Raw genomic sequence first — 24713 nt, 5'->3', positions numbered from 1 at the left:
CCTTGGGGGCGAGGCCAGCTGATGCCAGGGGCGGAGCTGAGTCTGTGCGCGTGCGTCAGCTGCTGTGGGGCGGGGGGAGGGTAATAAGGCGGGGCCTGAAAGGCTGGGAGGAGTCTGTGCGGACGCGCGTGCTGGGGGCGGGGTACTTTAGGGGCGGAACTTGCGGTGCTGGGCGCGGTTTGCCTCTTGCGCTTGCGTATGAGAGTTCCGGAGGCGGGTCTGGGGAGGGGCCTGCAGGTCTTGGGGCGGGGCTCCCGGGCCCGGCGCCGGTTGGGAGGGAGGCAGGCGACCGAGAACAAGCAGCAGTTAGGGATCCTGCGGGAGGCGGTGCTCGCGCCCGCGCCCGCGCCTGTGCCCGCGCCCCGTCCCGGGGGCTGCAGGTCCGCGGGACCGGGAGGAGAAGAAGGAAGAGGAGGAGGAGAACGAAGAGGAGCGGGAGGCGGCGCCGCCTCCGCTCCACAGCCCCCCGACTGCCTCTGCCCGTCCGCCCGCCCGTGGGCCGGCCCGCAGCCCCGCGCGGCCATGGTGGGGGGGCCCGCGGGCTCGGGGCTGTCTCTGCCTCTGCCGCTGCGGGCCGGGCTCGGGGCCGGGGCCGGGGCCGGGGCCGGGGGGCTGGGCGCCCAGCAGCCGACGCTGCTGCCATGAAGCGCCTCCGCGCCCGGGACAAGCCCACGGGCCCCGGGCCGGCCCGCGCCGAAGGGGGAGCCCGGAGGGCGCCCGGCGGCAGGGCTCCCGCTGAGCCGCGAGCCCCCGGTCCGGCCCCCGCGCCCCAGGAGCAGGTAAGACGGGGACCCGGCCCGGCCAGAGACGGGGTGGGTGGTGGGTGAGCTGAGCCAGGGACTGGGGAAGGCTAGGGAAGTGCCCCGAGGGTGGCGGCGGATGTGAAGGGAGAGGGCCTGGGGGAGGCAGTGTCAGGGGGCAGGGCCTGAAGGATGCAAGGGAGAGAGGGCACGAGAGAGGATTGGGAGAATGGAGGAGGGCAGGGAGACGGATGGACGACAGAAGGGGGGCCGTGGCCTAGGGGCTGAGGAAATGGCATAACTAAGGGGGGGCTGTCCTCTTGGCAGCGGGAATGACATTGGGAGATTGGCTGCACTTGGATTGGGGATGGGGGGGCCAGGTTCGGTGACTCCTTGGATGGGAATGAGCCTGGGGGAGTTTGGCGAGAGATGCACGGTGGAACTGCTTCAAGCTGAGCTGGGTGGGAGAGGGGCTCTCATTTCTTAGAGGCAGACCCCAAACAAACTGGAGAGCCTCCGCGCATTCTCTCTTGAGGGCTCTCCTCTTGTAGGTCAGTTGTCAGTATGGAGGAGCTTCCAAGCTCTCCAGCCCTCTGCAGCAGCGCAGACCCCAAATGGTGCAGTGCCGAGAACTGCCCAGGCCCACGTCTTCCATTTGGAAAGCTTAGAACTTCACTAGTGGTTTCTAAATTGGGGGCGAGGATAAGGGAGAGAATCTAGAACTCAAAAAAAATTAAAAACAAATGTAAAAACTTTTTTTTTTAATGTAAATGGGGAAAAATGCTAAATAAATAAATAAAATAAAACATGGTAAGCTTAGAGTTGATGACCCAGACACATGCAATACAACATACATATTACACTCAGTTTTGAATATGAATGAACCATGAAGTATTGAGATCAGATATTCATAGGATTGGAACATAGGATTATCTGGGCTAACAGAGGTGTTTGAATAATGTAAGTCGGTAGAAAGAGGAAAGAAGGGCATCTTAGAGGTGGAAGGGAGTGCCGATAGCCTCTGCTGGAAGCATCAAATTGGCTTGCCAAGTGCTTGTCCAGCCTCACAAGGCCCATAGTTGGCTACGCAGCCAGATTGCTAAGAGATGCTCCATTCTGAGCTGAAATCTTCTCTGAAACTTCTAGTCTTTTACTTCTGCTTCTAGTTAATATTAAGTGGCTGCTAAGTACTATGCTAAGGGCCAGGGATACCCAAAAAAGGCCTTCCCCCAGTTCTTTTTCCTCAGGGCAGTCCTCCAGTAATGTGAGATCTCCCGATGCCCTTATCATTTTGCTGCCCTCTTCCGTTGTGGCACCTAGAGCTGAGGGCTGGCCTCCAGGTGGGATCCCCAAGGCAGAGGTTGGCAGGAGCCTCTTTCCTTTCTCCTGATGGTAGGGTTCTATTCATGTAGTCCTCTTCTTTGAGTAGTAGCCAAGTCCTTTTCCCTCTTAGGTCACTGGAGCTGGAATGAGACCTTTAGAGGCCATCAAATCCCAGCTCCATTTTATAGATTGGAAACTGAGGCCCAGAGAGGCAAGTAACCTGCTCAGGTCATGTAGGTAGTTGGAATTTGAGTTTAGGGCCTCCAGGTCCACAAGTAGCATTCTCTTTCCTGCTTTTTTCCCAGGTTGTGGCAAGGGAAAGGCTTTAAAAACCAATTTTTGGGGGCCTTGTGGCTTCATCTAAGTAATGACTTCCAGAGAGGGCTTATCTTTAACTTTCCCTTCCAGGAGACTCTTAGAGAGCTGCCCATATCCCCAGAGCCATCTCTGATGGCAGTTAGACTTGATCCCAGGTGGTCTTAGCTAACTTGCTACATCAGTGTCTGTGATGATTACTTGTGGAAGGGGACAGAATCCTGTCACATCTTGCAGTCATGACCATCCTTGGCCCTGAGGTAATATATCCTTTCCTGCAGCCTAGCCTTGCAGTGTTATCACCTTATAGAATGGAAGTTGTTTGAGGGCAGGTCTTGGGTCTCTGTAGTGCTTTGAAATCCTATGATGTCTGACTCTGGGTACATTCTTGTTAACTCACACTACTGTGCTTCTGTCAGAGCAGGAAGAGACAGTCACAAAGGTTGTGGGTAACCGCTCCATGGGCCTGCCATCTCTCTGGTGGCTACTGCTCTGGCCAGGTCATGTCAGAGCCAGGTGGGTTGGGAGTGAGGTTCCTGAGAGAAGGAGATGGACTAAAGCCTGAATCCCATTTCTTATGATTTGGGTTCTTTGCCTTTTTCTTAGCTTTTTTCCTGCCCCAAGCCAGGCTTTCAGCAACTCCCATAGGTGGCAGAGGCCTGCATTGATGAAATTCTTTTCCACTCCTACATTGGTCTTGGCTTTGTCCCTGACAGGACCCTGCATCTCTCAGCTACAGCCATTTTTCCTGGCTGTTCCCCATGTGTGGGATGCAGTCTCTCACCTCTGCCTCCCTGCTTTCCTCCTGACTAAAGTCCCTGTTTTACTGGAAGCCTTTCTTGTCCTCTCTTAATCCTCATTTCTTTCTTTTCAGCTACTTCATATTTATCTCATATACAGCTTATTTGTACATATTTGTTTGAATGTTGTTTCCCTGTTAGATTGGGAGCTCTTTGAGGGCAGGAATTGTCTTTTGTCTCTTTTTGTATCTTTAGTCTAGTGTCTGGTACAAAGTTGGTACTTAATAGATGTTTACTGATTGACGGGATGGGTATCTTGGGCTTCTGTTGGTGCTGCTCTGGGAATGGTGGGGTCCAGGCTTTGCCATGGAGTCTACAGATACCCAATGTCTTTAAAAGATAGAAAAACTGCCCAGTGACTGATCTCAAAGGGAGAAGAAAACTCATGGACCCAATCTCCCAAGTTCACAGCTCACACTCGTCTTGATTCTTCATTCTTCCTTTCTTTCACCCAGTCAGTTATGTCTATAGCATTTCTCTTCCACATGCTCACTTGGGTATGTCCTTTTCTGTCTCCCAGTACAGCGACAAACCAAGTTCAGGCCTTTATCATTACTTGCCTGGACTATTGTAATACCAAGGCTCAAGTCTCTCTTGTCTACTCAGCTGCCAAAGTGCTTTTCTTTAAGCCCTGGAAGAATTAGAGAGTTGAAAGGGTCTCTTTGGGTCCTTTAATTTAGGAATTCTTTTTTTCTTTTTTAATTTAATAGTATTGTATTTCTCCAGTAACCTAAGAGTTCTTAACCTTTTTAGCATGTGTCATGTATCCATCTGCCTCTCCACCCCACCTTGACACTCTGGTGAAACCTGTGGACCCCCCTCACAGAATGAAGTTCTTAAATATATAAAATAAAATGTATAAGATTATACGGGAAGTCAGTTATATTGAAATGCAGTTATTGAACAAGACAGACAACATTCACTGACTCCCTGAAGTCTCTTCAAGGACTCGGCTTCAGAACTCTTGATCTGATTTCTCAGAATCAGTCTTTGCTGACCCAGGGGAGTAGCTGAGTGTGAGTCAGTCCAGTCTGGCCCCCCTGCTGGGCAAACAGTCCTCTAGCTGTCTCAGGGTGAGAGGCTAAGTGGCTGTGAATGAGTCTGGTTGGGCCAGGATGAGCTAAGCTGCAGCCCAAGCACTTGGCACATAAGGGCCTCTTTATACACGCACGTACGCACATATGACCCAGTTTATTGTCTGTTCCATCCTCTCGATGCCCATCCATTTCTGAAGGAAGTTCCTCCGGTAACATCCCTGACGAGCAATCTCTACTTGAAGACCTCCAAAGAGGGCATACATGTAGGGCCGAGGGCTCACTGTTAGGCTGTTTCTCTTTGTATCAAGTCCAGCTTTGCCTCTCTTGAGGCTTCCCTTTAGGTCTCCTGACTCTGCCGTCTGGAGCCACCCAGAGTACATCTGAGCTCTCCTCCCCAAGGTAGCCCAGCCTGCATTTGAACATGGTTCATGTCTGCTCACCCAGGGGTATGATGGACCTCCTAGACCCAGTGCTCTTAAGTCAGGCTGGTGTGGGAGCCTGAGAGCCCTGGGTGATTGTGGCTTTAAGAAGTGAGGCCCATAGCTAGGTACTTAAAGGAAAGGGATCAAGGCAGTTAAGTAATTCAAGAGCTACTTTTAATTCTATGAGTGATGATTTTATTGGCCTAATTCTTGAATACTCTTCCTCCTTGAATGGTCCAATAAAATGAAATCCTTAAGTTGAGATGATTCAGTTTGCCAGGGTTCTCTCAAGTGCTTCCTGTGTGCCTGGCACTGAATATACAAAGAAAGAAGCTGACTCTATCCTCCAGGAGCTTATGGACCATTTGGGGAAACCCTCATGTGCAGCTTTGTCGTATATCTCTTCCTTGAAGCTCTGTCTTTCCAAATGCAGCTTCAGCATTGGGGCTCCCTTGCCATCCCATTGTGTCCTACTGACCATGTCACCAGAACCCTCAGTTTATTCTCATACTAACTTGTTTTTATCCATCTATTTCTCCCCAGTTCTGTGCTTGAGAAGTTGATTTCTTTGCAAGACTTTACAGTGATCCCTACCAAGTTTTATCTCATTAAATTCAGCCCAGGACTCTAGGATGTCAGTTTTTTGGATCTTCTTGGTCATCAAGTATTCTCAGCTGTGTGTCATCTGCAGATTTGATGAGTCTACTACCTACTCCTTTTTCCTAGTCACTGATAAACATGTTAAACAGTCCAAATCTAAGCAGGGATGCCTGGGACACTCCACTAGAGACCTTCAGAGTAGGTATCAAACCTTTGATAAGTGTTCTTTGGACCTGGCTATTTTGTCAGCTTAGGATCTTTCTAATTTTTTTTTTTTTTTGGTCAGGGCCACATCTTGGCATTTGTCCATGAGAATAGTACAAGAAACTTTCATGAAATGCTTTGTTTAAATCAAAATGTATTGTATCTTAATGCACGTTGTTGGGCAGTATCTTTTCTCGAGGAAAGCAGGCTGGTTCTTTGGGATGCCTGCTTCCTTTTCAAGATGTTTCCTAACCTGCCTTTCATCATTACGTTCTACACCTTGGCCAGGTGTCGGAGCCAAGGGATCTCTGCTTTCTGGAGTGAGGATTGCGTTTGTGCTTGGGCCTCTTCATCTGAGGTCGGCTCGATCCCGGCATTTTTGGAGTGACCTTGTGGATGGAAAACAGGCATGTTGTTGTGCCAGTAGCACTTGGATGACCTGGTGCTCCAGCACTAGGAGAATGGCCCCCCCAGGGAAGCTGAGCCTGGGGATTGTTTGAGATGGCGCAGCTAACGGAGCATGTCCAGAGGACAGGATGTTATCCTTTGGAGGCTCATTCATCATCTTGATGGAGTCGGCTGCCGTCGGCAATTTTCGTTTTTTCTTCCCCCTTTTGAAAACAAAAAGGAACTCTCATTTGGAGTTACCTATAGGACAAACTGTATTTACCACAGTTTTTTCATTTGGCAGAGGGATTGTTGGCTTTAGTGGGTTTTGGCTTCCTGTCTCCATGACATACAGGGTGTTGGAAGGAAAAAATGATTCTCCTTAAGTATTCTAACATTTGTAGATGTCTTTAGCTTAAGAGAGGCAGGGTGGGGTGGCCCAGAGAGCCCTGGCCTTGGAGTCAGGAAGATCTGGCTGCCAGCCCCATTCTGACCCCATACAGCCTCTGTGACCCGAGGCAGAGGCCCATAACTCCCCAGTGCTTCAGGCTGCTTTCCACAAGAATAAGGCCAAAAGCTTTGCAACTTTGAGTCAGAGGAAGGAAGGAAGGAAGGACACAAGCATTTATTAAGCACTTCTTGTGTATCAGCTATTCTGCTAAGTGCTTCATGGAATTTTATCTCATTGATCCTGTAACACCTGTGCTAGGTATGGGCCATACCTTACCTTACATGAGAAGAAAACTGAGGCAGGGGTGAAGTGATCTGCCTAGCATCTCATAGCTAGTATGTGTCTGAGGCAAGATTTGAACCAGCTTCCCGACTTCAGGCCAGTGCTTTATTTATCCATTGTGCCACGAAGGCACTACCCTGGTAGATCCCTTTCCCTTATAAAGTTGCAGACCCATGTCAACAGAGCTCTGAGTAGGCGCAAAGAAGTTGGGTTGGCTGCCAGTCCACTGGCCTTTTGAAACTATTACTTATTTCGCTGGAATCTGCAGGATCTGGATGGAAACCATGTCATTTGTCATACTGTGTAAAGAAGTGAGAATATTTAGTTTGGAGAAGAGCAAGCTCGGGGGAGGCAGGGAAAGATTTGCTCTGTGTGTGCTGAGTGGGCGATATTGTATCAATGTGTGCAAACTATAGCACAGATTGGAATTCTTAATAAGGAAGGAATGTCTAATCCTTTCAACAAACATTCATTTTATTTTATTTTTTTCAAAAAATTAAAAGCTGTTCCTCCTCCTACCCTTCCTTCCCCCAAGCACATATTTAAAAACAGAAAAAAGAAACTAAGCCCTCAGTATATAGCTGCCTAATCCTACCAGACATTCCCACATTGATTATACCTGAAGGTATCCTATCTTTTAAAATTTTTTTAATTTTAAAGTTTCCGGGTTTTTTCTTTTTTCTTTTCCTGTTGTATCCATCAGAGCTCTAATGCCTTTCAAAGTTGCTTATCCCTGTGACATGGTCTCCTCAGTTTCTTCTGAAACTGTTCATTTGGTCATTTGTTATTGCTCAATAATATTCCTTTATATTCATATGCCATAATTTGCTTAGCTTTTCATGAAAAGGAGGACAGTCCAATACTTTCTAATTTTTGGCTGCCATGAAAAGTTCCTCTTTTTTCCCCCCTATATTTGACTTTCTTGGAGTATGAGATCACTTGTAGCAAAGGCATGTTAACAATGTAGTCACTTCTCTTTTTTTTCTCTTTATTAAAGCTTTTTATTTTTCAAAACATATGAACAACATTAACCCTTCAACATTAACCCTTGCAAAACCTTCCATTCTAGTTTTTCTTCCCTTTTCCCCACTCTATCCCCTAAGATGGCAAGTAGTCTAATATATGTTAAACATGATATGTTAAATCCAATATATGCATAATGTAGTCACTTGAAGAATTCCAAATTATTTAGGAAAACATTTGGGCCCATTCACAATTCTACCAACAGTGTATTCACATTTTTGTCATCCTGTAGCTCCAGCAACATTTATTACTCGGTCTTTTATTATCTTTGCCACTTTATGTGGTAAACTCTAGGATTATTTTCATTTTCTTTATTTTTAGCAATTTGGAGGTTTTTCATGTGTTTATTGGTAGTTGGAAGCTCTACTCTAGTTTTGAAAATTACCTCCTATTCTCAGTTTTTTGAAAGTGAGGTGATCTTTTTTTTTAAACATTTAGATTACTTACTTATTTGGAGCTTATTGTGTTAAATGATAGAAGATACTGGCTTTAATCTATTTTCTGGCAAATTGCTTTTTGCAGAAGGATAAGGAGTCCTTTTCCCAGTGGTTTATGTTCTTGGGATTGTTGAACATTGGACTTCCATATTCTTTTGCTTCTGAGAAGTTTGTGAGAGGTAAAAATTTAAGCAAACAAGATGCTAAATTTAGTTTAGAATTGTTGAGGTTGAGATTTAGGTAGAGATATTCAATCATTATCAAGATATCAATCTATCCATCAACAAATATTTATTATGGACTTACTATGTATTTGAAACTGGAATTCCCAAAAAAGGCAAAAATAGTTCTTGTCCTCAAGGAGCGTACATCTGAATGGGCGACTACATGTAAATAGCTAGTTGTGAGTTCCATATAGCAAAGATGGGAAAAACTCTAGCAGCCAGGTGGCTCCAGAAAGAGACTTCCCGCAGAAGAGCGTGGAGTTTGAGCTAAATCTTAATGGAAGCTGGGGAACTCCAGAAGCTGAAGTGAGGTGGGAGAACACTGCCCTTAAAAGGTCCGGTCAGTGCAAAGGCACAGGAGTGAAAAAAGTCAGCAGATCACGGTAGGGATGTGAGGCTGGAGGTCAGGAGAGAGGGGTTAGGGTGGGTGATAGTCTGGAAGATGAGCCCTCCAGGAGAACAGATGAGCTCATCCCGAGAGGAGTGACCCAGGGGCCAAGGCAGAGGCTTGGGGGCGGTCATGCTAAGGAGATGCATAGAGTGGTCACCAGGTGCCAGAAGCTGTCAAGAGGCCCAGAAGCAGAGCGAGCATTGACTGAGCAGGTGGGAGCTCCCCGGTGACCTCTGAGAGCACAGCTCTAGAAGTGGCTGGGCAGAGAGGCAGCACGTTGGTGGTGAGCTGAGGCAGGAAGGCAGCTGGGATGGGCCAGCTCGTGCCCGTCCCCAGCCCTGCGGGCCGTGGCATCTGCGTTTCTTAAGGGCTCCTCTGCTTGGGGGACAGCGAGGGGGCAGTTTTTCCTTTGTGGCTTTGCTGGGTCATCCTCATGGGCTTTGGGAGTGACTGGCAGCTTTCTCTCTGCTTATGGGCCTGGCCCTGATGGGGATGATGGAGGCAAGTGTGGTGTTCTCTTCTTTAATATAATATAATGGTTCTCTCTGAGAGCAGGTTTCTCAGGGAGGTTTTCTGGAGGCAGCCTTTGTTTCAGTTCTGAGTAATAATCACCTCAAATACAGCCAGGAGTTAAAAGTTCAAATCCTTTATTATCTCCGGTTTCTGAATCTTCTTCCTGGGGCCCGGTTAGCTTTCTTAGAGGCCTTTCTCTCCTTGGTTCCAAGAATTCTTGCCGCTAATCTTTTGCCTCTAGCTCAACTCTGAATGTCTCCAGCCAGCACCAAGGTGAAAAAGTTGGAATGGCTCTCTTGTCTCCTTGCCTGGGGCTGGGCAGCTTTCTGGAGAGCCTTTCAGACCAGCCTTGGTCTCAGTGGGGGAGGTGCAGGAGGCCAGCTGTGAGGTGAAGTGAATGAATCTGACTCCACCTGTGAGAATGGGCTTGTGGGCTTCCTCCCAGAGTCCTCTGTGTCTGTCCCAGAGTGCCCTTTGGCCCTAAGAGCTTCCTGCTTATATGAGCTCTCTAAAGGTGTGAACACAAGCATTGTTTCTATCAGTTCCACTTAGTACCTTGTTTCAAGTTCTGGCCCATAACATCTCCTCGTAGGATCAGATCAATCATACTGAACTGTGCTAAATTAGATAATTATTGTCTCTATCAACTCTAATGAGTTAGCACTTTGTAAGGATTCCAACAGGCAAGGAAGGGACCTGTCCTGTGGGAGCTTCGGTGATCTTTGTGGCCCTTGGGGCTAGTGGGAGGATCCCTGTAAGACACGACTGGGCTGGCTGCAGGGCCTGGCGCCGCCATCATGCTCTGCCACTCTCGCCTTGGATCGAGCACAGAACGTCGGTTGCTCTCTGTGCTTGTTTTTACCTCTTTGAGGCCCTTCTCGTGCCCTGTTGCTCTCCTTCGAGCTGGAAGAGGCCTCAGAGATCAGCAAGTTCAGCCCTTCCCAATGCAGGCATCTTCTTTCCAGTATGTTCTGTACGCAGCACTCCCTGTTCTGCTCTTTCCTTGGAAACTCTTGACTGGTTGATGTTAGAATTGGTTTCCAATCAGTAGTAGCTTTTTCAGTCCATGAAGTCTGGACGCTTGGGCTGACATTGAAGGCTTTGCTCCTGATTGTCCTGTCCAGCCATATTTCCTCCTACCCATTCCTATAGACGCACTGCTCCCAGCAGCCAGCTCTCTATGCCAGGCCATTTCTACACAGGAGCTCCTGGCTCTTGGACCTGGACTCTCTGCAGGACCTTCTCTTCTTTAAAAAAAAAATGTTTATTTTTTTCTCAACTAAGATTTATTTTCTCCCCTCTAATCATCTCCCCCTTTCCCCAACAATATGAAGAAAAAGAAACCCCTTGTAGTAATTATACAGAATCAAGCAAAATGGTTTCTTGTATTAGCCATGTCTGAACCTGGATCTGTCATTCTGTGCCTTGGGCCCATCAGAAATGGGGACCATCCTTCCTCATTGGGAATTGCAGGCATCCTGGTCAGCCCTTTTTGTCAGCGTCAGAGCTCCCAAAACTTTCAAAGTGATTTGTATTTTCAGTGTTGTTCTTGTATATATTGTTCTCCTGATGTGTTCAATTTTACTCTGTAACAAGTTTTTCAAGGATTTTTGGAAATTGTCCTTGTTGACATTTCTTAATATTCTGTTTCATTTATCAAATCAAGTAGCACTTATTAATCACCCACTGTGTGCCAAGTATTGTGCTAAGTGCTAAAGAAACCCAAGAAAGGCAACTTTCCCCTTTCTTTAAATACCATCTCCACCCCCACCTCCCCAAAGCTACATCTTGCTTTCAGTGGGTGAGATGTCATGCAAATATTTATTTACAGACAAGATAAACAGTAAATTAACTATTTATTGGAAACTAGTAAGCTATTATAATAGTCCAGGTTGAGGTGACAAGGGATTGCATCAGAGTGGTGGTAGTGTCAGAAGCATGAAAGAGGCATATATGTGAGCTGTCATTAAGGTAGAATTGAGAGGACTTTGCGATAGATTGGATGGGGGTGGTGAGAGAGCGAGGAGTAGAGGATGACATTGAGGTTGTGAACCTTGGTGATAGGGAAATGGTGCTCTCAGTAGTTAGAAAAGGGGGGTAGTTTTGGAGAAAAAGTTCAATTTTGGACATGGAAAATTTAAGGTTTCTACAGGACTCTCAGTTTGAGATGTCTAATTAATAGTTGAAAATGTAAAACTAGAGGGTAGGAAAGAAATTTTGAGAATTATCAGGATAGAGACAATAAATTAATGCATGGGAGCTGAAGACATCATCAAGTCATAATATATAGAGCAGGTATGTCAAACTCAAATAGAAGCATCTTTTATGAACTGCATATTGACTTAGAAAATAACATTATCTGCACCATGTTATATTTTTGTTTATTTTAAAAAATATTTCCTTATGACATTTTAATATGATTGACTATACCCTCTAGTTTTACATCTTTGGTATAGCGGGAGAAGAGGGCCTACTAAGACAGAGTCTTGGGGGATACCCATGGTTAGTGTGACTTGGGTGAAGATATGGCAGAGAATTCTGAGGTTTGAGAGAATAGAGGCACAGAAACATAGAGAAAAGATATAAAGGAGATAAACAGTCAATTTCCAAAGGAAGAAATCCAAATTGTTGAGTGAAAACTGCTCCAAATCACAGATAATGAGAAAAATCAAATTAAAGCAAACTGTGACATTCTACTTCATACCCATCAGACTAGCAAAGAGGATAAAAACAAGAAAATAACAAATGCTGTAGGGATTGTAGGAAAAGTCACATTAATGATCTGTGAATTGTTCTAGGCATTCTGCTAAGCAAATTGCTTTAACTATTTAAAAGTAGGGAATGACTTTTATTTTTTAGATCCTATAAAGTCTTGGAAATGAGACTTTCATCATAGAAATCTTCTATTTGCCAAATAAGAAATTACTTATTTGCTTTCTAATTTTAACTTAATTGATTTTGTACAAAAAATTTTAAATGTTATCTAATCAAAATTGTTTATTTTATCTTTGGTCCTCTCTATTCCTTGTTTGGTCATGAACTCTTTCTGTAGATCTAATATGTAATCCTCCTTGATCCTCTTTTTATATCTAAATCTATTTTTAACTTTCCTTCTACATGATTTGCTTAGACCTAATTTTTGTCAGACCCCTTCCCTTTTTATTGGCAATTTTTCTCCAGTAGTGAGTCCTTGCCTCAATAACTGGGGCCTGTAACATTAAACAGTAGTTTAATTGCCTTTATTTGCTTTGATATAGTGTCTATCTCATGTCTTTCATTGATTGATCGCTGTATTTTTTAGCTATTGCCAAATCATTTTAGTGATTCTTGATTTGTGTAGTTTTGAGATCTGGTACTGGTAGGCACTGTTCCTTTCCTTCTACAGGAGAAATGTTCCTGTTTTTCTTCAACCAACCAATCTTTTTACCCATGCGGTCTGCCCTCCTCTCCAAAGGACACGCTTAATTTCCTTCCTAGGTGCCTAGGGATGAGCCCGAGGGCAGAAAGACCACTTTTTCTTGGTTCCGGGAAGCTGTGCAATATATTTCAGGGAGTCCAGGGAGCTCTGTTGGCTCACAGGAGCCAGCAATACCCTCAGACCCCAAGATCCTTTGCAGATAAACTGCTGGCCAGCCTTTCTTCTTATTGTGCATTGCTGACCCTATCGCCTTCCTCCAGAGTGTCTTTGGGAGTTCCTAGCCTTACAACTAGTCAGAAAGAGATTATAGAGAACCCTTTGCTTTCACTGGGAACAGCTGGCACTGTTTGGCAACTCTGTTGCCCATGTGCAGTTCTGTGTTGCAGTTTCAGGATAGAGAAGAAACCAAGACACAAACTCAAAAGAAGACAATCATGTGCAAACAGCCACAAACAAAGCCTCAAAAGTGCTAATTGGATCCAAGCCCAACAAGAATTTCTGGAAGAGCTAAAGAGATGAGTGGTAGAAGGAAAATTACAAAAAGAGAATTAAAATCTGGGTAAAAGTGGCACAAAAAGTACTGAAGAAAAATGTAATGTCCGGACTAACTCTCTGGAGAATCTTGGGATCAGCCTGAGTCCTTGGTCTTGGAGGAGTGAAGGAGGCAGGACAGCCACCACAAGGCTGGTCAAAGATGGAGTCTGGAGTCTAGAATCTGGAGTCTCGAGTCTTCTGTGTATCTGTGGTTGAGAGAGCCTTCTGTGTCTGAGACTCCCTTAAATACCCCAGTACAATTATATCACTATAGCACACTGAGCATGTACAATTGTTGCCATTACACCACCACATTACATTAAGTATGTGCTTAACTGGAGAATCATTCACACTGAGTAGGTGCTTAACTATAAGTACTCTGCTATTGATTCAAGTATACCTTTTCAGAATATCTTGAAAAACAGGATTGTCCTAAAGATAAAAAGAAGCACAAAAAAATCACTGACAAAAGAAGAACTCTTTTAAAAACAGATTTGCTAAATTCACTGACAAAAGAAGAACTCTTTTAAAAACAGATTGACTAAATGGGAAAAGAGGTACAAAAGCTCATTGAAGAAAATTATATTTTAAAAGTTAGAATTGGACAAGTAGAAGTTCATGACTTCATGAGAAATCAAGAAACAAAAAATCAAAAGGATGAAAAAAATAGAAAAAAGTGTGAAACATCTTATTTGACAAATAACTGACCTGGAAAATAGATTATAAGACAGAGAATTTAAGAATTATTAGACCACCTGAAAACCTTGATCAAAGAAAGAACTTAAACATCATATTTCAAAAAATTATCAAGGAAAAATGCTTTGATATCCTTGAACTAGCGGTGAAGTAGAAATGGAAAGAATCCTTTGATTACCACCTATGGCAGATCCCAGAATGAAAACTCCCATTAATATTATAGCCAAATTCCAGAGCTCCCAGGTCAAAGAGAAAAATGCTTCAAGCACCCAGAAAGAGATAATTTAAGTATTGAACCCGGAGTCAGGGTCACACAAAATTTAACAGCTTCCATATTAAAGGAATGGAGGGCTTGGAAAATGATATTTTGAAAGGCAAAGGAGTTAGAATTAGAGTCAAGAATAACCTACCCAGAAAAGCTGAGGATAATTCTTCAGGGAGAAATAATGGATACTTAATAAAATAGAAGATTTTCAAGTATTCTTGAAGACTGCAATAGTTAAGCACAAGATTCAAACATAAAATGGTAAACATGAAAGAATAGTCATAAGGGTCTCTATGTAATAAAGTTAAATTGTTAACATAGATACGGCATAGATGTAAATTGATTATGTTGCAATAATCTTCACAAGAAGTGAGAAAGAGGGATGCTCTAAGAGAAGAGAGGATGGGAAGAACTTTCTTATATAAAGAGGCATTCAAAGAAGAGATTTTACATTTTGACAATGCTTGAATCTCTCATCAAAGTTGGTTCAAAGAAAATATGTATGTACATACACACACACACACACACACACATTTAGACAATTGTGTAACTTGCCAAATTGAGAAATAGGAGGTAAAGAAGATAAAAAGGAAGATAAATTAAGGGAGGCAGTGGATAGAAACAAAATAGACTTTTGAGGAAGGACAGGATAAAGAGAGTGAGAGAGAGAGAGAGAGAGAGAGAGATGACAACAGGATGGAGGGAAAACATAATTATAAATAACTGTAAATGTTATTGGGGTGGGATTCACCCATAAAATGGAAGGAGGCAACAGAATGGATTAGAAACCAGAATTCAATAATATGTTGTTTATAAGAAATAAACATATATAGCGTTAAAGTAAGGGACTGGAGCCAAATATAATATGCTTCTGCTAAACTTAAAAAAAAAAAAATCAGGAATAGCTATCATGATCTCAGCAAAGCAAAATCAAAAATATACCCTAATTGAAAGTGGCACAAAAAGTACTGAAGAAGAAAATACCTTGAAAAACAAAATCATCCTAATGGTAAAAAGAGGCAGTCAGGGAAACTTTGTTGTTCACTTGTCTGATTCTTAGTGATCCCATTTAGGTTTTCCTTGGCAAAGATACTGAAGTGATTTGTCATTTCCTCTTCCATCTCATTTTATAATCATGGAAACTACATTTTGCTAAAAGTTACCATAGGCAGTGGAGTAATATTAACATTTTAATGGCAAGTTGCTCTGATAAAAGCCTTGTTTTTCAAATATGTAATGAGTATAAACCAAGTCAGATTTACAAAAGAACCATTCTCCAACTGATAAATGATCAAAGAATATAAACAGTCAGTTTTCGGAAGAAGTAATCAAATCCATCTATAGTTATATGAAAAAAATTACCCTGAATCACTATTGATTAGAGAAATGAAAATTAAAACAGCTCTGACATACCCCCTCACACTTGTCAGAAATGATAAATGCTGGCGGGAATGAGGGGAAAATAGGTATACTAATGAATTGTTGATGGAGTTGTGAAACTGGTCTAACCGTTTTGGAGAACAATTTGTATCTAGGCTTGAAAGGCTGTCCAATTGTGCATACCTTGTGACCTAGCAATACCACTACTAGGTCTGTACCCTAGAAAGATCAAGAGTGTGTGTGTGTGTGTGTGTGTGTGTGTGTGTGTGTGTGTGTGTGTGTTCGTGTGTGTAGCAGCTCTTTGGTGACAAAGAAGTTGGAAATTAAGGAAATGCTCATTAATTGAGAAATGGCTGGACAAGCTGTGGCATGTGATTGTGCTGGAGTACTGCTATTAAGAAATGAAGAGGGAAGAGTTTCAGAAAAACATAGCAAGACCATATGAATTGATGCAAAGTGAAGTGAGAATTGGGAGATCATTGTTCACAGTAATAGCAATATTGTAATGATGATCAACTATGAGAGACTTGGTCTGATCAATACGATGATCCAAAACAATTCCAAAAAATTCATGATGTAAAAATGCAGTTGACCTCCAGAGAGAGAATTGATGAGCTCTGATTGCAATTTTAAGTAAAAATTTTTCCTTGTTTTTATTTTGAAATGTGAAAATGTATTTTGCATGATTTCACATGTATAATTCATATATTGCCTTGCTAGTGGAAGAGAAAGGGGATGGAGGGAGGAAAAGAATTTGGAAATTCAAAGTTTATTTTAATTTTTAAAAAATTTAATAGTATTCCCCCCCATTTACACGTAATGACAATTTTCAACATTCCCTATGTCAGACCTTGAATTCCAAATTTTTCTTCCTCTCTTGCCCTCTGCTTTTCCCCACCCAAGACAGCAAGCAATCTGATATAGGTTATACATGTATAATCATGTTAAACATGTTTACATATTAGTAATGCTGTGGAAGAAGAATCAGATCAAAAGAGAAAAGCCATAAGAAAAAACAAGCAAATAAAAAACAGTGAAATATGCCTCCTTCTGCATTCAAACTCCATATTTCTTTGTCTGGTTTTAGATAGCATTTTTGACCACGAGTCCCTTGGAATTGTCTTGGATCATTGCACGGCTGAAAAAAGCTTATTGTATCAGTTGATCATCATACAATTTTGTGGTTACTGTGTATAATATCCTCCTGGTTCTGCTTACTTCATTTATCATTAGTTCATATGAAATTTTCCAGTTTTTTCTGAAATACTCCCGTTTATCATTTCTTATAGCACAGTTGTATTCCATTACAGTTAATATACCAAAACTTGTTTAACCATTCCCCAATTGATGAGCATCTTCATAATTTCCAATTCTTTCCCACCATAAAAAGAGCTGCTGTAAATATTTTTGTCCATGGGTCTTTTTCCCTTTTTTATGATGTCTTAGGGATACAGACCTGGTAGTGATATTGCTGGAAGTGCACAGTTTTATTAGCCTTTTGAGCATAACTCCAATAATTCCCCAGAATGGTTGGATCAGTTTACAACTACACCAATAATGCATTAGTGTGGAACTTAAAAGTTTAAAATAAAAAAAGAACATTACAAATTTTTAAAAAGTTGTAAAACTATTATGTAAAATATTAGAGAGGGGCAAAAATCATCTATTTTATTTTTAGTTTTTTAGATGATGCCAGTTTTAAATAGATTTTATTCTTCAGAATAAATAAATAAATTTCCATTTGTTTATTGATAAAGGGTAATGTTTTTCATTTCCCTTCTTCAACACACATTCAAGTATTCAGAATGCCCAAATTTCTACAGTAATTAAATGTTATTTTAATATTACTAGTGCCTTGGCTAAACATTGGAGTCCTTCATTTCTGGAAAGCATGTGTGGAATGCTCTTTTTTTCTGGTGTGTGTAATTGACCTCTTCAGTGTTAAGTGGAAGAAGCACCTCCAGATGGGGCTGTGTTCTTACCCCCTGGAAGCCCCCTGGGCATGCCCCCTGCAGTGATGGGGTGCAGACCTTCTCCAATTCTTTCTGCCAATGCTCAGGTGCCTCCTCCTTGGCAGTCTGGTTCTTATCTGACCAATTTGTCAAGGATCTTCGGTTTGTGTTTATTGCCAGTTTGCCTTGGAGTTTCTTCGTGTCAGAAACATGTTTCAAGAGACTTCTTGGAGGACAACTTGTCTCTGCTTCTCAGCTTTAGCTTTGTGTATCTCAGCCTCCTGGACCTATACCCAGTCAGTGTCTTCTCTGCTCAGGTGACCTGGGGATCATGTTCTCCCTCCCTCTTATCCACAGCAAAAATGTGGAGGATGACCCCTGGGGACAGGATTCTTGTGAGCTTAAACGGGCTTTGTCTTTGCCCTCACCTTCAGGCTGGTTATCTGACTAGACGGTAAAAGTCTGTGTCTGCCCGGTGGGGCTGGTGGGATTGTGTTGGTCAGAGCTGTCAGAACTCCACTGGCAGATGAGGGCCTGCAAATTCTCAGTTGTCTCCGGATAAGATGGCAGCTTGGAGGGCTTTATCAAGCCTCGGCCTTCTCGGCATTGACGCTCTTGTTGAGCGCCTTGCCATTGACGTTCTGCAGGAATTTCTGGATTTGGGGGATCCAAGTATAACCACCTCTCAAGACAGTGTCATGAATCTGTGGATTATGTGGCTTGTCATCTCTTAGGACCTTTCCCACAAAGTACAGCGTGCCATGGAAGAGGTCAGCATTCAGCTCTTCCCAGCAGGCCCTAGTGACAGGGGAAGTCTCTATTTTTCTCTGCGTCTCAATCCCACTTCCGGCCTGGGCTCTGGAGGGGAAAGCACGCTTTGCCTGAGTGCATAGATGGCGGATAGTCCTTGTTCTTGCCAATGTTCTTGTGCTTTCATTTGAACTCATCAATGGCGTGACAGACCGGGCCATTACCACCCATGGGGGTGTCCCCAGCTGCGGACTGGACTTCAGGGAGGCCATCCTCAGGGTAAGAATGAAGGCAGTGAAAGGCCTGTCTCCACATTTCTCCCAGCACCAACCTGTTTGTGCCGGCCATAAGCCAGAGCCACAGCAGGTGGCTCAGGGACGATTCAGCACTCACTGGGAGCAGTGATGGTTCTACCAGGCCGGATGCTGGGATTCTTGCCGGCCGGTCCTGTGGTGACGGTGTTGGTGACGGCCTTCCTGAGGTACGCTTTAGCATTGTCTTTCACGTTGGCCAAGATCCTGGAAGACGCTTCTATTGGATGGAAACTTTTGCTCTCTCCTTTGTACTCCACTTGGACCTGAGGCTTGTCTGTGTTTCCCCACCATGGGAGGCCGGTTCTTACATCATCAAAGCTGTGTCCAAAGACTGTGAGGTGGGGTTCATTGCACTTGGTTCTTCTCCTATGTCGGTGAAGGTGTCAGAGCAGTGATCTCCACACCCTGGTGCTGAAAGACTTCCTCACAGGGATGAGCCGTCCCAGGATCAGTGCTAGTCCCGGGGATTTAGTTCGGCTGTTGGTTGTAGCTGTAGTTGTAAAGAGTGGTGTAGCTATGGCATTCTGCAGAAAAGGGTGGGGCAGAGTATTAGAATGTGAGATTAAAAGAATGGTGGTGGTCGTCCAGTCATGTCTGAATCTTTGTGGCCTGTTTGTAGTTTTCTTGGCAAAGATCTGTGAGTGGTTGGCCATTTCCTTCTCTGGCTCATTTGACAGATGGGGAAACTGAGGCACACAGGGTGAAGTGACTTGCCCAGGGCCACATGGCTCCTAAGTGTCTGGGGCCAGATTGCAGTTCAGGACGAGGAGTCTTCTTGCCTTCAGGCCTTGTGCTCTGGACATGATGATGCTCTCTGGCTGCCCCAGAAGAATGGTTAGTGGTCATCTAGGCACAAGAAAGCGGTTTGCTCACAAAGAGCTTCCCCAAGAGTAAACCTGGCCAGTCTTAGCTTACTTCCTTGGAAAGAATTGCTAAATTGCCGTGGTAGTAGATTTCCATATATAACTTAACCAGATTTAATTGACTGGATTTATTTTGTTTTTATCTCTGGTTTTCTCTATCTTATTTTACTATTTTTGGAAAAGTTTTATGACTGACTATTTTATGCCCAGTCTTCCAGCCAATCCAATATTGAACCCCATCTCCTAGCAAAGAAAAATCATTGCTCAAAACTGATCAAGTGATTGTGTCTGAAACTGTGAGTGGTGTCCCTCTCCCCCACCTGCCATCTCCCACCTTTCTCCCAAGGAGAGGAAGGTTCTCTGCGACCAGAATGGGTCAGTAGAGTTAATCTGAGTACTTGGCTGCCCTGTAAGTGAAGTTAACATGAACATAATATTTATCTAGAATTTAGCACGTTTTCTGATTGTCTCCTGCTATTGAAGAAAAGATGGGGAAATTGAGACTGGACAAAGTTCATTAGCTTCCTTGGGAGTGAGAGCCTGGGGCTGAATGACCAAATTCTGAAGAAAGGAGTCATTCATGATTCAGTATCCATTTAGATCTTCAGAGGAGTGCCCCAAGCTTCTCTTCTTGACTCTGTCCTTTTTAACTTTTGTGATCAGTAATTTGGACAGAGGAATAGGTGACATTTGTTTTTTGCTTGACCTATTTTAAAACAAATTTTGTTGATGTCATTTGCTTTATGTCTCATTCATTTTCAGATACATTTCCTTACCCTATCCAGGGAGCCTTTCCTTATAATGAAAATTGGAAAGGGGAGAGGTGCATGTAAAAAAAATGTTTTTTAAAATTGATATCTTTTCTTTACATCTCCCAGATTTTATCTTTATTTTCCTTCCCTCCCAGAGAATCATGTATTATATGAATTAAATAGAGTAAAATAAAAATTCAATAAAAGCAGATAGAATATTATGGAAAAATAATTTTATATGTACCCATAAGTCTCCCAGTTCTGAAAGTAACATTTTCCTCTTTTCCCATCTCTATGGGGCCAAGTTCTTTAAAGTTTTGCAACATTTAGTTTCAATTGGCTTATGGTTCTTTGTAATTACTTTGTTGCAGTCGTTGTGTGTGTTGTTTTTCTGTGTCTGTTTACTTCACATTGCATCTATTCATATAAAAATAAAGACTTCTCTAAATTAATTCTGTTTGTCATTTGTTACATCATTAGACTCCATTACATTTATTTAGTCAGTCCTCAATTGATGAACATCGACTTAGTTTCCAGTTTTTTGCTACCAAGAGTTCCAGTTCAAAGACTTTCCAGTTCTTTGCTACCAAAATGTCGCTAAAAATATTTTTGAGAAGGTTCATATTCTTGGATCACTTTTTTCTTGGAGACCAGCTTTTGGTTGCCTTTGTTTCTGTCATTTGTCTGTATGTATGATGATTCCTGTTGTCTCTGGGACCTACAGTAGGCTTATAGTTTCTTAGCCTCAGTTTCCCTCTTTTTACCATGAAAGCATGAGAACTCACATTGTGTCACAGGATTGTTGGGGGATAGGGCTCTTCATTTACTGACTTAAACAATCAAGAGGAGTTCTGTCCACATCCTAAGACCAGTTGCCTCCTTGGTTCTCAGTCTTTGTGGTTAAGGATAAATGTCTGTTTTTTTTTTTTTTTTTTTCCTGGATCTCCTCAACCAACACAATATATCCTTCCCTGCAGGGGACCTAGCTGGTTTAGTTCAATTCAGCAAATATTGCTCGAACACTTACTGTGTGCGGAGTTATATGCTAGACTTTAATAGTAAAGGGACAAAAGTAAACCTCAGGGACGTTCATTCAGTACAGGGATTGGGACAAAGGCATGGTCCATTTGGTTACTGGTGTAGGACGCTAGGACTCTTGTTCTTCTCAGCAGAGGGTAGAGATAAAACCCCTGTGGTGGTGTTTCTCCCACAGGATGTTAAAGCCAAAGGACCCAGCCCCTTAATCTTCCGGAAGCTCAGCAATCCTGACCTGTTCTCCTCAAGTGGAAAAGCCAAGCTTCATCGGCAGCTGAGTCAGGATGATGGCAAACTCCGGGGCCGGGGGAGCCTGGCCACAGCCCTGTCTCTGTCAGGTGAGTCTCCCCGGCCATGCAGCCACAGCAGCTACTAGGGGCGTTTAAAATCAGTCGGTCACCAAGCCTTTACTAAACACCTACTGTGTGCCAGCCCTGTGCCAATAAGCACTGGCAAGACAAAAAAAAAAAAAAACCTCCCTGCTCCCAGGGAGCTCCCCCTCTGATGGGGGACCACATCCCAGTAGCCAGGTCCGAACTGGTTAGCTCCAGGATATCTGGAAGAGAACCTCAGAGGGCCAGGACTGGGGGGACTGGCAGAGGACCCCTGCAGAAGGAGAACTGATGGGGAGAGTGTTCCGGGTCCACATTGGATAGGGACGGGGGCTGGCTTTTATAACGTGTCAACGTTTACAAACACTCTCATTTGATCCTCACAAATGGGGGCAGGGAGAGGCTGTTGCTCTCATTCTACAAATAAGAAAATCGAGTGAGAGTGAGTGCCCAGGGTAAGGCAGCTAGCACCTGTGTAAGGCCAGATTTAAATTCAGAGCCTCTGATCCCAAGTACAGCCCTTGTTGGTGGCATTGAACCATAGCCACCTACCCTGCACGGTTACAAATGACTTTGTGAAGGAAGCACACGGGCCCAGTTGCCCCATTTTAAGATGAGGAGAGGCCATACAGATGGCACGCCATTGGTTGTGGTTCAGGCCTAGGGTTTGCCTTATAAGTGCAGGGGGGCAGCCCCTTGGCCATTGGGCTGTGCAAGTGCTGGACAGATGGGTCTGAGACAGATGTTTCTGGAAGGCTCTTGTAGAGAGGGGTCAGGCAACTTGTGGTGCCTCCAGTGGCCAGCATGCTTCCTGGCACAAACTGGATTATTAGAGATGCTTGTGGACCAAATGAGATACTCTCTCAGGGAAAGGGCTTCCCAGTGAAAGGACCATTGCAAGGCTTCCTGATTGGTTGGAAAGAGGCCCCTATGTCCGTCATGTGTGTGAGTGAGTGTGTGTGTGTGTGTGTGTGTGTGTGTGTGTGTGTCCCCTAGGCCTTGCTCACAGAGCTTAGTGTGGGGCCTGTTGTATGCTCATGACCAGGGGCTGCAGAGGCCTTCCACAGGTGCCCAGTGCCCTGTCCCAGCTATATCCCTGGTTCTGGACCCTTTTTCTGAATGTGGTGCCCCTTTGGGGCCAGGCCTCCCCCCTAACCCCACCAAGGCTTGGGTTTACTTGAGATGAGTCTGCTCTAGCCCTTTACCTCTGTAATGATTCTCCCCCTGCAGGCAAGCAGCTGCTGCCTTTGTCCAGTGGTGGGCACGGTGGCGGGGGACAGCCGCCCTGGCAGTGCTCAGGGGAAGCCTCCAACCTGGTCCGTATGAGAAACCAGTCCCTGGGGCAGTCGGCCCCGTCGCTGACAGCTGGACTGGTGAGTGTACCTCAGTTCTTCATTCTTGTCTTAGGACTTGGGGTTTTATTTCCCTCCATGACATGGCCCTGGGGCACAGGGTTTGCCTTACATGCACTGGAGCTGGACTGGCTCTCATCACAATCTGAATGAGCCTATGTGAATGGCCAGGCGGGATGAGGGGCCCCCAGATGGGCACTGAGCTAGTGGCGCACTTGACCTTGCACGCCTGCTTGTGGCAGCCCTGGCTAGAATTTGCTGGGATCCGCAGAATTCAGCCCCCTTGGGGCAGCTGAGCAGGCTGGCCCCAGGAGCCCTGAGCAGCACTGCAGAGTCCTGTTGTTTCCCAGCTCTGCTCTTTTCTAAGAAAGCCCCGACCTTCTAGCCTTGTTGGGGACAGAACAGGATATTTATAAAGCACTTTGCAAACCTAAAGGCTTTCTCTAAATGCCAGCGATTAGTTGCCATCTTTGTCTCAGTGCTTGGGGCTCCTCGGGCCTGGCAGAGAGCCTTCCCAGCCACACTGGACAATCCTTGGATTTGCTCCTCCCTGGGCTGCATGAAGGTAGCTGGGTCTGACCTCCCTGGCCCGCTCTGTCCATCCACTCTGGGCACTGAGGATTTGTGACTGAATGCCCTGGCCGTGGACCATGTGGCCTCTGCAGATTGAGCTAGTCTCTGAGGCTGTGGGCGGCTGTGGGAGGAAAAATCTTCGTTTTCATCAGGACTTTGGATAACCTGAGTTACCTTTCCTAGGGAAGGACTCTGGCAGAGTTGGACATGGGGAGGCCTGATCCTGTTCTTTGCTTTTTCAGGGATATGTCATTATAGCTTAATAGTTTTTAAAAAGAAAGTTTCATCTTCTTGAGGGAATGTTTCCTTAGTTTGAGATTTCAGAGATTTATCTGTTTTAGGAAAATTAGATATTGAATGAAAAAAAAAAGGAGAACTCTTGAGCCGTGGGTGGGGGAGACACCTTCCGATGAAGTCGCTTAGTCAGCGGGCATTGATGAGGTGCCAGTGCTTCCAGGCCCTCTGCCAAGCTGCTCTCAAAGAAGCATGACAATAACTGGTCCATACAAGAGATATGCAGAGTGGATGGAAAGTTACCTTATGGAGGAAGGCACGTAGAGTGGTGGGGTGTGGGGCATGGGAATGGGCGAGGCCTCCTTCTAAGGTGGGATTCCAGTTGGAGCAGTTCCCAGCATAGGTCCCGGCAAAGGCACAGAGCTGGGAGGTGAAGCTGTGCTTGGGAGGAACCTTGGACTGGGTGTTGTATTTTATTTTTCCAAATATGTGTAGTTTTCAACATTTATTTTTATAAGATTTTGGTTCCAAATATTTTCTCCCTCCTTCTCTTAACCTCTGTTCTCCCAAGATAGTAAGAAATCTGATACAGGTTGTACATGTACAATCCTTTAAAACATATTTGCACATTTGTCATGTTGTGTAAGAAAATTAGACCAAAAGGGAAAAAACAACAAAAAAGAAAAAGAAACTGTAATATTCTTCTCTAAAATGTAATGTTCTCTGGGAGCAGGTTTCTCGGGGGGCTTCTGGAAGCAGCCTTCAGTTCAGTTCAGTAATCACCCCAAAAGCAGCCAGGTGCTAAAGTCCAAATCCTTTATTGTCTCCTTTTCTGGGACCTGGTTAGCTTTCTTAGAGGTCTTATCTCTCTCCTTTGTTCCATGGGCTTCTCTGCCTCTGTCAGCTTCTTGAGGTCCTCCTGAATGTATCTTTGTTTCTGTGGGGGAGGCAGGAGGACCACCATGACAGTCTCTGTCTTCCCTAGTTCTCTCCATTACCTTCCCTGGCTTCTGAATCTCCCTGACTTCCAAGGGTCTCTGCTTCAGCCTCCAGCCACCACAAAGGTGGATGATGGAATAAATCTGTCTCAGCCTCTAGCTTCTAGTTCTCTTGT

The 24713-nt window shown here is 44.4% G+C and overlaps 1 protein-coding gene across 11 annotated transcripts in view; it reads left to right on the top strand.

Moving 5' to 3' along the window:
* Positions 1-253: 253 nt before the first annotated feature.
* MAST2 (microtubule associated serine/threonine kinase 2) overlaps positions 254-24713 on the top strand; it is a 134583-nt gene continuing 110123 nt past the window's right edge. For all 11 annotated transcript variants that reach the window (XM_051999829.1, XM_051999828.1, XM_051999826.1 and 8 more), the window contains exons 1-3: positions 254-779; positions 21287-21446; positions 22671-22813. In XM_051999829.1, the coding sequence (XP_051855789.1) occupies positions 642-779; positions 21287-21446; positions 22671-22813 (441 nt within the window). In that variant the 5' untranslated portion in view covers positions 254-641. The remainder of the gene's footprint in view (positions 780-21286; positions 21447-22670; positions 22814-24713) is intronic.

This window comes from Antechinus flavipes, chromosome 4, assembly GCF_016432865.1.
Source record: "Antechinus flavipes isolate AdamAnt ecotype Samford, QLD, Australia chromosome 4, AdamAnt_v2, whole genome shotgun sequence".
NCBI classification, from domain to species: Eukaryota; Metazoa; Chordata; class Mammalia; order Dasyuromorphia; family Dasyuridae; genus Antechinus; species Antechinus flavipes.
Note: the sequence above shows the minus strand (reverse complement) of the source record. Positions and strands in the feature narration are given on the sequence as shown.